The 14,379-nt window shown below is 39.3% G+C and overlaps 1 protein-coding gene across 2 annotated transcripts in view; it reads right to left on the bottom strand.

Annotated features, from left to right (window-relative positions):
* Positions 1–13,457: 13,457 nt before the first annotated feature.
* Positions 13,458–14,379, bottom strand: part of crppa (CDP-L-ribitol pyrophosphorylase A) — a 60,187-nt gene continuing 59,265 nt past the window's right edge. For both annotated transcript variants that reach the window (XM_026184233.1, XM_026184236.1), the window contains exon 10: positions 13,458–14,165. In XM_026184233.1, the coding sequence (XP_026040018.1) occupies positions 14,070–14,165 (96 nt within the window). In that variant the 3' untranslated portion in view covers positions 13,458–14,069. The remainder of the gene's footprint in view (positions 14,166–14,379) is intronic.

The following is a 14,379-nucleotide window of genomic DNA, read 5'->3' as shown; positions in this document are numbered from 1 at the left end:
GTTTCAGAGACATTAGGATATGTTGATTTAAAAATAATTATTGTTATATAACCACAATCAACATAACTGCTCCAGGATGTTCCTAATTATAAAAATATTGTGACGGTAAAAGATTTTTGCACATTTGCTGCCTGTCATAATTAGTTACTTGCTAAAAGATGAATGGGTTCACCTTTTTTAGTCCCTCTTAAGGCTGAATTGTTAAAAGGTTAATAGTTGTGCTTGTTGGATTCAAATTACCCACTGCTAATTAAACAGGCAATCCAACATTTATTAATATGGCCATGTGGATTATTACAGTGTGTGTTCACATGTGTGTGTGTGTGAGAGAGAGCTGTAATGGATGGACGTCCTGTCTCACCCACTGAAGGTGGGCTTGATTGAATGCCGTCGGAGGAGTTGAGGAGCAAAGAAAACAACCCAGGAGATGAATGCAGAAAGGAGCCACCGAGCCCTGCTGATATTTCATCATCTGAATCATGAACAGAGCTGCAACATGGCTGTCAGCATGATGGAGATCCTATCGAAGGGTGGGGGGGCTGAGCTCGCATCACAAAAGTCAAATCCACAGCTGCTTCCAACTAGCTCGGCTCTGCTTCAGCTTCAGATCCATTCACTGAACTTTACTGGCATCGAAAGCAACAAGAAATCACGTAACTCCAGATAAAGCATCTTTTTGTGCTAACTCTAATTCTGTTCTAATATGAGTTTGTATCAGCAAGTGTTTCAGTAGCTGAACCATAAACAATCAGTTTCTTCCTTCATTCTTTCTTTCTGTCCTCACTGTCTTTCCCCCCTTATTCCTTGTTCCCTCTTCTTTCTTCCCATCATTTCCTTCCCTTTATTCTTTTGTTCTTTCTTTGTCTTTTCTTCTTTCCTTCATTGCTTTTATCTGTCCCTTCTTCCCAGTTACTTTTTTCATTCTTCTTTCTTTCTTCCCCTCTTTCCTTCATTCTTTCCTATCATCATACTTTGTTACTTTCCTTTGTTGTTTTTTTCACTGTTGCTCTTAGCGGCCACCCTCATATGTTTTTTTCCTTCATTTTTTTTAATTTTGTCTTCACTTCCAAATGTTATTGCTTTTCTTTCTTGCCTGCTCCACCAAACTATTAGTATTTCGTGTTTTTTCTTTCTTTCTCTGTTCCCACTTTCCTCGCATTTTTTAATCATCTTTCTTTTGTTTCTCTCTTTTGTGTCTCTTTTTCTTCCCGACAAGCGTTTTTTTGTTCAATAAATGTTTAGGCTTTATTGTTCTGCCCTGGCTTGTTTCTTTAGATCATTGCTTCCTTTCCTTTGTTCTTTGTTTTACATTTATTTCCTTCTTTTTCGTTTTTTCAGAAATCTCTTTATTCATTTTTCTTTTATTTATTTTTGCTCCTTGGATTTGGCGCCACACCCCTGCTTTCTTTTCTGCCAAAATCTTGTTTTTGATTCATTTCCTTCCATCCTTTCCTTGTTATTTCTTCCTTCTTTCTGTCTTTTTATGGTTCATTAAACCTTTCTTCCTCTGCCTATAGTTTCTTTCTGTTTACTCTGCTTGCTTATTATTATTTTCACTACCCAAGCCTTTGCTGTCCGATCACTATTTCCTTTTCCACCCTTCAATTGCTCACTTCACTCATTTTAATCCCTAATCCTCTCATCTCTCTTCTAAATAAATAGTTTTCACATTCTTTCATCTGTCACATTTCACCTGCTCACCATTCTGGACATCCTTGTTTATAACATCAGACCCAGAAGAAACCCTACAGAGATGTACACAGAAGATGAGTCATTCCCTCCTCTGATGGAGCACCCATTAACCCACAGCACCCTCCGCCTCCAAACACAAATAATCAGTGCTGATGTGCGATTGCGTCCTCCCACTGCCATAATTGAAGATAATTGTTGGACCTAATTTGGACCAATTCTCCCTATTGCTAAACTCTTTCTTACATCTAATCCCTCTTTCTGGCACTCGTAATATACACAATGTTTGGATGTCAGACCTGCTGACTGATAGAGTCTGCAAAGAGCACAAGTAAACACTGGATAATGCCAGTTTTTTTGCTTAGTTTAGTTAGAAATGACAGGATCTAAAGATTGTGAAGATTAATATAATCTATTCACGAGTATATGCAAATATAAAATGGAGAAATGGCATCCTAAGAAGCAAATGAAGTTGCACTCCCTTTGTTTGTGCCATAATCTGAGCCTCTCTATGTTTTGGTAGCTGGTCTGGCCGCCCATGCATGCAAATAACCTTCGCCATGTTTATTAAGAGACTGAAGAGCAACTTTCTACTGGGTCAAATAAATAAATCAGTCAATGCATGTGCACCATTTCTCTTTCTGAGTGTCTGCTGCTTTGTTTTTGTATGGCCGTGGTATGTGATGAGCAGAGGAGATTCAGATGATGGGATTACATTACTATACATGAAATATGAGCTTCACAACAAATATTATTTGGTCTGTCAGCCAGGCGGACACCGAAGGTTTGTGATTTGTAACAAATCACAGCCTTTGAAGGTACTGATCTGTGCTGGTGTGGACTAATGGTTGGGGATGGATTTTAAGCATACTGGCACAGGTCTACACACACTTTCTGGCTGTAAATGAAATGGAAAACAAAGTGTGGTTGATATGGATGTTTCTTTTGCCCTGATGTGCTAGTGCACTTATGTCAGAATGTTGCACAAAAGCAAAAGGCACTCGTCTTTGCCCTTGATGTTTGAACCAATACCAGTATCGGGTCATGGAATTTAGTATTTGTGCTTTTTTTCAAATAAAAACCTGTAATTTTTCTCTCACATCTGTGAGGTCACTGTCACTGTGTTTCAATATACACAATATAAAATAGGAATGTTAAATGATTAATTTTTATGGTTATTTACTAAGGTTTTGGATAGAAAATGTTTGTTTGCTGAAGTGGCGTGCTGACTAGAAATGTCAGTGCAGTCAGCTAAAAATGTTACGTTAAAATGTCAAACAACACAGTGAAAAAGCCTCATTTCTCTGACAAGCTCTCCAACTACCTAATTAATGATCAAAAGAACATATCAATGAAGCTGTTGATGTCTCATTAAAAGTTTCATCATCATCCTTGGGTTCGATTTCTTATATGTTGGTGATATGCTAAAGTTAGCTGCAGGTCCTTCTAGTAAATTTGGCTTCCAGGTCATCAAATACGGAAGATTCTCAGCTTTTAGATACACGTGTGTTTGACAACAGCTTCGAGCTAAATAGCCAGATATTCCCTCCAGGAGTTGGTTGAGGCCAAAACTGAAGCCAAATAGAAAGTAAATACTGAATTTCATCCACTGGACATAAAAAAACCCCACACAAACAAGTGAACCAGGTGAATTTTGTTTATAGTTGTGGTTGGTTTTATGGGTGCTCTACAAACGTTATGCTGCTTTAGAAACACAGGTGGAGTCAGTTCATCTCAATGTCAAGCGCAAAACATAGGATATGCTTTTTTTCAGCTTCAAATAGTTGACATTAGTGGTACATGATGTGTCGCAAACATTAGCAAATCAGTTTGTGCGCTTGATTTAAATATTCTCCTCCCCATCTGAGCCTTGAGAAGGAACTCCTATAAAATACATATGCAACAGGGTCAGTTACAAAAGTAGCAGAGCTGCTACCTCTCACACACAATCTTGGCCTTGTGCTTTTTTTGTTAAAACAGATAAGACTTCTTTTTTTCTTTTTTTTACACCAACGCCTAGTTTATGCTTGTAAATACGGTTTTGTGGCCAAGACATATTTCTGCCCTCTAGTAGTCAAAAATCCCTTTAAAACAGCTTTAAGTACAGACTGGAAATAAAGTTTAGTATTACCTTTTTGAAAGACTTTTCCTGTAAAACATGGTTCAAAAAATTTTTTTTAATTTAGCACAAAACAATCACAGTCAAGTTGCTTATGTTGGAGTTCAGGATTTCACATTCAAAACACACCAAAAAAGGCTAATATCATCTCTCTTTCCATTCTTCACCTAATGTCAAAGAAACAATACCAAATAGAACAAACATCAATTTACAAAGAACATTCAAGTACATTTTATTCCTAGCATTTTACAAAAAGTGTTTTTCCACTCTGCCATCACACACATTAAACTGCAGGCTTTGAGTGAATGCTCCAGTAATAATACTGTAGGACATGACTCAGAACTACTTGTGAATCCAATTTTGACTTTGGCTCTTTCTTTCTTTCTCAGCATTGGATTCTGCTGCATTACCTCTGTGGCTAAGAAAAAAACCTTAATTTGAGCATACTAAGTAAAACGCTCCCTTCATCTGCAGCGAGCTGTGGCAGATCTTCACAATATTGCCACTCAGCACCAGGTGCAGTGGTTCACCACAGCACCGCCATGCACCCCCAGACCTGTCCACATTCGTGCACCCTGGGTAGCTACTCGAGGCTGCATCGAGCAGAGCATCAGATGAAGCCTCACAGTGACTGACTGAATCTCCATTTCCACCAGGTTGTTTCAGACGTAGCTGTCAGCGAGATCCCACGTCCTGCTGAGTCTCATTTTTAAGGCGAGCTTCAGCTGTGTGTGGAGCAGTGACAGCTCGGAGGGGGAGAAATGTGGAATTCATCTAGCCCTCAGGAACAGTCATCTTGGAGGGATGGAGAAAATATGTAGGAGTGGGTACGGGGGCTGGAGAAGACAGCACAATAAAAGAAATACAATAGAGCGAAACCTGCCAAATTCTACTGTACGGTAACTAAAGACGCAAGACTGAGTGGAAGTTATTCCCCCGCAATGCTGATCGCTGTCACCACTTTTTAATGCTGCAGCATTTGCTTGTTTGCATTCCAGGACAAAGAGGATTAAGATACAGATAATAAATTTCCTGTGAAAGTGCTGAAGAAGATTAGAAAACATTAAAAGACTTAACTCGATTTTTTTATAGTGACCAACAGATCCAAAGATTTCCCTCTGTTCTGCTTACTGAAGTCTTTAAACTAAATTACCAAAAAAATTAATTAACTTAGACTAAACTCAGACTAAATAAATTAGTATTATCTTTTCTGTTAAAGGTTTTGATGATCCTGTAAACGTCTACTCTTCACTCATATTTAAGGGTTTGTTTTTTTATTGCTACATCCATGTTTTTAAAAGGATTTCTTGGCCTCAAGAAAACAATGTATGTGCAATTTTTACAATTAGGAACTCAACAGAGATCAAAATATGTCTTGAAGTGAAACTGTGGCACTGAACAAAAGCAAAAATAAACTCAGAAAGGTGATTTTATCATACACAGGAGAAAAATACAATGAAACAAAATTGCCTAACCAACTTTTTTTTTTAACAGTAATATGCTTTATTATGATATCAGCTGAATCACAGGTATGTTAAACACAAGACAGCATTCATTAAACATTTTCAGAGTGAATTTTAACAAATGAAATACAGATTTTTCTGTTATATGAGACATTGCTGGACATTGGGTGCACAGATATAGGCAATTTGCACAACACCCTAACTGAAAGCTGAATTTGCATCTTGTGCTTTAAAAAATGGGAAAAACTTAAACCAGGATGTCCAAAAGACTTGAAAACAGCTTTGAAAGTGCAACATAAATGCACAGCAATAGTGTCACTGAATTCCCCCGTTCTGGAATTTCCCAAGATGACTCTTTGATGTCTGTAAGCCTCCCCTCAGAGCACCAAAATCACAGCTTAGCTTCCCGGTTTCTTTATAAACTCTCTCCATGATGTTTACGCTGCAGTGTCTCAGGGGTGGATTGTTTCAACATCCGTCTGTTACCGTAGTCTGATGACTCTTTAAGGGAAGCATAATCTGAGTATTATAGCACCTTTTATTGCAGCTTGAATGTGACACAACAAACTTGCATGCAGTTGTTTGCATTTGGCGGTTTGAGCAGGGAGCATTTGTTTTAAATCCACCATGAAATTGAAACATAATATCCAGCAGATGGCACTATTGTCCACAGATGTTCCTCTTAGGGTTCAGGTGCTCTAATGCGAAGTGACTTCATGTGCCTCTAATGTTAGTGTTGCATGAACTAATGGGAAGAAATCAAAGTGCTGCAGCTGCTGCTTTAGGGTTTTTACTACAGCAAAAACAAACACATGTTGAATCCAACAAATCAGAGTTTGCTTTACAGTCCAGGATGCCAGACATTGTGGGTTTGCAGTGACTTAACAAGGTCCAGTTCTTGAACACATTCATGCCTGCATTATTTTACTTGGCATCTCATCTCACGGAGCTTCCTGACCTGTCCAAACCCCTCATATTCTCGGTCTGCTCTTTTGACCTCCTCGCTCTGTTTGTTTTCAAGTATCCAGGAAGGAGAGCTTTTTTTGTACTTTTTCTCTCTGTCTCCGTGGCCTGTGCTTGGATTTGCAGAAATACAATTGTCACTTTTACTCTAATCCAGATTTGGGAATCCTTTGACTGGGATGAACTGAGACACCTGGAACCTAAATTTACAGACGTCCTATTTGCTGTCACACACTGTACAGGCGTTAAGGGGGAAAAAAATCTGGTTGTTCAGACGGGTACAAGGCAATAATCAGAGCTGTGGTTGGCTCAGCTGGCTGACCTACAGACAGCCAAACTGTGGGATCTGGATTTGGTCTTCCTCTCTGTAGCACCAGCAGTGGCGCTATCTAAACAGCTCCAGCCAAGGTTTGTGTCTCTGGTTAGCATTAAGTTAACTGGACACAGACAGAGCACATTACAGCAGCTAAAACAACCAGAACTCATCCAGTCTGGCAGCACCTACAACCGTAACACTGTAGGTTAGTCACAGGCTGAAGAAATTAAAGAACTGGATATGTTTTCTTCTCATTTTAAAAAATAAGATGCAAAAGAAATGTTAAATGGATCAAACTATTACAATCTCGATTCAAAGAAGTGTTTTTAGCCTTTCAGTAAAGATTTGAAAGTAGAGAGGGGAGAGCTAATGAGGATAGCTTTTCTGTCCACTTAGTAAAACATCTTTATGAGTTTCAGTTCAAATATCAGCATTAAAATATTGAATATAAACCAGTCAGAGAGACTTAACACAACTGGGACTTAGGTCATATACTAAATGCTAAATTGCTGCTGCTGTTGTTAACTTGTTCTGTTTTTCTGCCTTATCCCTTGTCTGCATCTTGTTTTGCTAGTAGTAATTCATCTCTATGTAATTGTGTTTGACTGTAGTGAAACATATTTTTCATTGGCCTGTTCTTCTTCTTATTTGCAGTTATTTAATGGGCCGTTATCAGAATCAGAATCAGAATCAGAATCAGAATACTTTATTGATCCCTGGGGGAAATTATTTTTTGTTACAGTGCTCCATTTTAAACCAACATTAAGACAAGACAGACAATACACTAACTAAGAATAGTACAATATATACATATATATACATACATACATACATAAGTCACTCATAAATAAATAGTTGGAAAAGAAACATGTGTAGCTGTAGCAGCAAACAGTGCGTTAAGTGGATGCGTTGTACAGGGAGATGGCCACAGGCAGGAATGATTTCCTGTGTCGTTCAGTGGTGCTTTTCGGTAATCTCAGTCTCTCACTGAACGTGCTCCTGTGACTGACCAACATGTCATGGAGTGGGTGGGTGGTTATGTTTTATATAGTCCATTTAATTAAAAGGGACAGTGGTCATCAAATAACACCCTGAATTAGCCTGCAGGGTTTTTAACTACTATTGTAAAAAGATACACTTAAAGGGCATTTATTCAAGTATTTACACAGGACAGATTCACCAAGTAAACGGTGTAAAAGAATATGCAACAGCTCTCCAACACCATAATAGATTTTATCTGATAAATGACCAAAGTACAGTACAGAAATGCCACAAAAATGTGCAGTTGCAAGTTTAAATAACTAGAAAATCCTCTTTCACTATCACAAAAGTACAGGTTTGTAACAAGCCTGACCAAAAAATCCAGCATTTCTTAGTGAAGGAGGTACAATCTGCCTTTCTGCAGACAGAAAAGTAAATCCAGTGTCTCCCTCTAGTGATGGAAGTATGTCTAAACACCCAGACTGAACTGGTCTTCAAGTTTAATCGCTCTGTCCACCAGGTGTCAGCATACTCAAACAAATTCAGTATTTACACATTAGTTATTCTGTCATCCCATCCAGCTTGGCCTTCTCTCTCCTGCAGTTTCAGTCATTCAGACTGATTTTTCACACTCGGCCTCACCCACCTTCCTCCCACTGTAAGATCAGACCCCCCCTTTTTTTCCACATGTTTCACCACAGCTGAATCATGTGGCCTTTCTCAATAGTTTGATCCTATTGTGTGTCTCTGTTTCAAAAGAACAAAGAAAGTATCCTTTTTGTTTAGGGACTGAACTGAAATTAGGACAGCATGTCTCCTGTGAAGGTGGGAAGTGGTGGCTGTATTAGGAGGAGCCAAAGCTGTCAGTTGTTGAAGTTGATGTAAATGTTTCACCAGCTTCACATCAAAGCATCATTACAGAAAATGCATGTTTTACATTTTCTGTAACAAAAACTGAAGAACTTGATCAAAGGTAACTGATTTTTACAACTAGGGAGAGACTAACATGGTAATAATCATGTAATAAAGTATTTAAAAAAAACTATAAATAAAATACTATTTATAGTATGCACAGCCCTTTATGAGGAAGTGTAGCCCAGGTTATTTGTTACAACTGAAATATACGTTCCCATGAACACATCACATGCAAGCAATTAAAAAACAAGACAGCTTTAAAAACACACACTTGCGTGTGTGTGTGTGTGTGTGTGTGTGTGTGTGTGTGTGTGTGTGTGTGTGTGTGTGTGTGTGTGTGTGTGGTTATGTCTGTTAAAAACATGAAGATTGTGGGCTGCAGATTTCACCAACAAACAAGACAACAACAAAAAATACTCACCCAAACAACACAAGTGAAACAGGAAACCATATGTTCTAACCACATTTTTTAAATTAGTTTAAATTAGAACTAGGTTCAGATTATTGTAAGAAAGTGGCATTTGGCTGTGATGGTAAACTTTGGGGTAAAAAGCCTGGCAATACTTTTTGTTTGTCTGGCACACAGCAGCAACGCATGGGTGAAGAACCTTTAGTCAACATTTGAAAACTGCTCATTCAAAATGACAACAAAGTCAAAGCTGCACCTATCCAGGCCCCCGGCAGATAACCTGCCAGGTCTGAAACGCTGAGATAAGTGAAGATAGAGAGTTCTTGAATACTCAGGAGTGCACCATTACTCTACTCACCCAGCACTTAGAGGGATTTCAATTCTACTTCTGCCGCTTCTCTGGATGCAGATTTTGTCTTCATGGAGTTTGATGGTTTCAGCTTTTCAGTGAAAAAGGCTGCCTTCTCCTGCTGGTGGATATTAAGTTGATTGATGAGTGGAAGCTGGAGTGAACCAACAGAATAGAGTTAAGAGATTTAAAACTAGAACAATGAGCCATTAAAAAAGTAAAAAAAAATCTCCAAGAGGCTCAACGGTCCAAAAGAAAAAAAGAAAAAAGGTAAAAATTCTTTGAGGATTAACATTTAAGAAAAAAGAGGGGTTGGTACCTCAGTTTACATGTATTATACATCTTTAGACAAAGGTTTAAACAAGTTAGTGCAGCCATGCAACACTTTAACAATGTTAAATCAGGCCCAGATCTCAACACATTAATAATGCATGATCTCTCTGCATCTTTAAAAACATTCTCCTCCACCAAAACACCAAAAAGTGAGTAACTGCCAGAAGATTTGTGTTCATCCCATAATATGAGCTCCAGAGACAAGTCTGGGTTTTCGTACTTTTTGCACTTTACATATTGTAGCTTGCAGCTCTCATCACATGTCACTGCGGGTTACGGTTGCCACTGAACTGAAATATAAGTATATGTTTTGAGGAGTTCATTACAGGGATCTGAACGCAAAGATGGGGCTTCTCTCGCCTCAGGCGACTCTCTATCAACAGCTGGAATTCCAGCGAGCTGTAGAGGAAGGAGAAGTGCAGGAAACTGGAGATGCCCTGGAAGTGTGAGAAGTGTATGCAAAACGGCCAGGTCTTTGTGACGACCTTAGGAATGTTCCGGCTTCGACAGTCTTTAAAGGCTCTTTGATGTCCAAGGTTGTTTTTCCTTCTCGCCACTCTGGTGACAGAGAATGAGCCTGAGAATGACTCACATTTTATATACACATGAACATCCTCTGTGCTTTAGCACATGCACATGAAAACTTTAATGACTCATTTGTTAAATAATCTATTAAATAATATAAACTGTGGTTACTGTGTTTAATATTTTCCATTTAACATTCATTAGTAATGTTTTTGTGCTGTTGCTTGGGGTCCACCGCATTAGGTGCCCTTCCAAACCAACTAGTCTTAAGTGGAGGTGGGTTTAAAGTCCAATGAGGAGTATGCGCTAATAACCACGATCCGAGAAGATGCAGCACCTGTTTTGTGTCTAGTTTAGAGAAAAGTCCATGCACGTGGAAAAATTAATTAATTCAGGATGGTTAAACTAAATGCAGATATTAAAGAAGCACAAGATCAGATTTTGCATGGTTGGATCTTAACACGGTTCCAAGTAGACCTTCAACATGCAACAAGAACAAATGGGAGTGAGAAGAACATTTTTTTGAGCATGCAATTTATTGAAAACAACCCTTAAACTGAAACAGGGTGTTTTACAGTTGTTCAAAAATTTAGGGCCACACCTCCAAAACCCCCCGTAAACCCCCCAAAACAGAAACCAAAGTTCCAAACATCAACTCAGTAACGCCACCATTATTGTTGATCACTTCAAAATTTGCTGCAGCATGCTTGATGCGAGCGTTTCTATGAGGTGACTGGGAACATTTCTCCAAGTGGTGAAGACGGCCGCACGAAGGGCTTCTACTGTCTGGAGCTGTTGTCCATTTTTCAAAACTTCCCTTGCCATCCATCCCCAAAGGTTCTCAGTTGGATTTAGATCAGGGGAACACACAGGATGGTCCAAAAGTTTGATGTTATTCTCCTGGAAGAAGTCCCTTGTCCTGCGGGCAGTGTGTACTGTAGCGTTGTCTTGCTGAAAAATGCAGTCATTACCACACAGGTGATGGCCCTCAGTCATGAGGGATGCTCTCTGCAACATCTGGGCATCGCCAGTGGTTGTTTGACGCACCTGCTCCATTGTTCCACTGAAAGAAAAAGCACCCCAGACCATCACGGCGCCCCCTCCACTGTGGCACATCTCAGGTGGGATCTGCTTGTCATGCCAGTAATGGTGGAAAGCATCAGGACCATCAAGGTTAATTTTTTTCTCATCAGAGAATAAAACTTTTTGCCACCTTTCAATGTCCCATGTTTGCTGCTCTCTTGCAAAGTCCAAACAGTCAGTTCTGTGGCATTCAAGGAGGCGAGGCCTTTGAAGACATTTTTTGTTTTGAAGCCCTTCAGTCTCAGATGTCGTCTGATGGCTATGGGGCTGCGGTCGGCACCAGTAACAGCCTTAATTTGGGTCAAGGATCGTCCAGTGTCTTGACAGACAGCTAATTGGATCCTCCGGCTCATTGCTGGTGAAATTCTTTGGGTCTTCTGCTTGACTTTTTAGTTCTGTAACCCTCAGGATCATTAAAGAAATTCCAAATGACTGTCTTACTGCGTCCCACCTCAGCAGCGATGGTGCGCTGCGAGAGACCCTGCTTATGCAGTTCAACAACCCAACTGTGTTCAAAAAGGGAAAGATTATTTGCCTTTACCACCAGAACGTCGTGACAGTGTGACTACCTGGCAGAAAGTGACAATGAATCCACATTTTTATACAGATTTGGCCTTTTAAAGACATGTGGTCTTAACTTTCGATCAGCTGTAAAACAGCCTGTTTCAGGTTAAGTGTTGTTTTCAATAAATTGCATGCTCAAAATTTTTCTTTGTCTCATTCCAATTTCTTCTTGTTGCATGTTGAAGCTCTACTTCAAGCCTTTTTAAGATCCAACCATACAAAATATGATTTTTTGCCATTTTTCAAATGGTCTTAAACGTTTGATCGGGACTGTATTATAGACAGTAACTGTATTAGATGTACAAATGTTAAAACTGGACTGTGAAAAGGTGAAGTAAGTAGCCTGGCATTTTTCTTTCTTTCTCTTGTTTATCTGTGGGAAGGAAAGGCAGTAGGATGCACTATAGAAGACATCCTGCTGGGAATTTTTGGGTTCTGGCTTTCATGTGGCTATGACTTTACATACCAGCTACCTGAATGTTTCTTTTAATTGTGCACCATCCTGATGTGAAATTAGCCTCCTTCAGAATACTAACACACTCTGATCCACTATAAATATTGGTCTTTTGAATGGTTTGAGAAACATTACACAGAAAAATGAAGGTGACGACTTAACCTCCAAATTTCCCCGATATCAATCTGATGAAGCATCTTGGAAAACATGCTGGAAAAACATGTCTGATCCATGGAAGTCATACCTAGCATCTCAGAGGATTTAAAGGATCTGGTGGTTACTTTTTGTTGCTTCATATCAAAAGTCATCTTCTGAGGATTTGGAGTCCATGGCCTAACAAATCTGACCTATTACAAGGGCTGTGAGGTGGGGCCACAGGTGGTTTTAATGCTGAAGCTGTTCACTATAAAGGCCGGTGTTTCTGGTTAATCTTGTTAAGGTATGATTTCAAATGGATTTAAGAACAAAGCAAAGATGGAATGAAAATGGAGCAAAGTCAGGGAACATCTTTATGGTGTTTCAGGACAGAAGCCCAGCATGAACACTGCAGCACAAACAAACCCCCAAGATAGGGATCCCAGTACATCTTAAGAGGCTGTGACTCTATTACTGTTCTGTCCAAGAGACAAAATTCAAATTGAATGGCTTTGGAGAGAAGAGGACCTTCACAGATGCACAAAGCAATCTGTCTGAACACAGAAATCAAGACATAAAGATTTTACCAGCTACAGTATTAACATTACCTTAACTTTTCAACCATTTTGAGCTAAAGAGAAAATCCAAAGGATCCTGTAAGATCTTTTTTTTTTTTTTTAATTTTACAGCCAGTAAAACAATACATCCAGGCAGCCTGTATGATACTTAGATGATGAAAGGTTAAATATAAAGAAATACCAATCTGCTGTCATTGATATCTACTCTGTTCTTTATTCCCTGCTGTCAGTTTTCTGTATATATCCATGGAAGAGCAGGGAAGCTCCAGAACAAAGCTGCACTGCATAATAACATACTTTTAATGAATGCTAATTATTCCAAAGTCTCTCCAAGAAGAACATGGGATTCCACCAGCTCACCAGAGTTGGCTCACTGAAGGAAACACGAGCTTCTTCTGCACTAAGCGGCTTCACCGGAGGGCGTCACTGATGCATGTGGTCGCAGGCAGACTTCACGGACTTCAATTACCAATCAAGTTTCTCTGAAAACAGTATTAGTAATATCTACTCTCAAATGTTATTTTTTTTCCTGACATCTTTGAATGACTTATGTTCAAGAAAGACTCACAGAACAACACAGATTTGACATATTCATTGTTTTATTCAAGTACAAAAATATTAGCAGCTCCGTGTTCATGTTTCAGTCATAAAAAGCTTCATCCAGTGGTAAAGGCAGCGAATTTGACACCCAGCTTTTTTGGCATACGCGCTGCAGTTCACATTTCCACAGTAATAATTCAAAGCGATGTGGCCTGTTATTGCATATCTGTGACAACCGCAGCAAAATAACTCTTAAAGCGATTAAAAACCAGAACTGAACTGATCCGACAACAAGAATCATCTGCAGCCAAAGCGCCACATATCTTAATCATCAGTGTGACAGAGCGACACTGTTTGTCTGGGGAACACAAACTCTGAAAAATAAAAAATAAGCCAACTGATGACATGGTTCTTTTTTACTATGATGAACCACAACAGTTTTTTTTTTATATACACATGCACACACGCACACACAGATAAACAGGCCAACAACAGAGAAAAAAGTCTCTTTTTCAGTCTGCTTCTTGATGATCTATACATTTACACATTTAACCTTACAGTAATTGATTCAAGGTTACAAAGAAAAGTCTCAGACGATCTCATCCCAGGAGTGTTCATGAGTCACAGCGTGGTTTCCAGTTGTGCTGATTCCTTCATGCCTGCAGAAGCTGTCCCACCAGGGCAGGGCTCCTCTCCCGAATTAAGGCTGACGCGATCTCGGCGACCCGCGACGCTGACCTCTCCCAGTGCTTGGTGCCAGAGAGACAACAGGAGGAGAAAAACAAAAGACAGTGAGGTCATTTTTTAAAGAACATTCAATTAAAACAAGACAACAACACACTGCTAGTGTGAATAAAGTCCCAACATAACAGTTCAAATAACCATTTGTTCACTTTTATGTCTCTTCTCAGGAGACATGAGTGTGTTTAAGTCATCACAGGGTTTGTAACCTCAAAACTTCAG

This window comes from Astatotilapia calliptera, chromosome 11, assembly GCF_900246225.1.
Source record: "Astatotilapia calliptera chromosome 11, fAstCal1.2, whole genome shotgun sequence".
NCBI classification, from domain to species: Eukaryota; Metazoa; Chordata; class Actinopteri; order Cichliformes; family Cichlidae; genus Astatotilapia; species Astatotilapia calliptera.
Note: the sequence above shows the minus strand (reverse complement) of the source record. Positions and strands in the feature narration are given on the sequence as shown.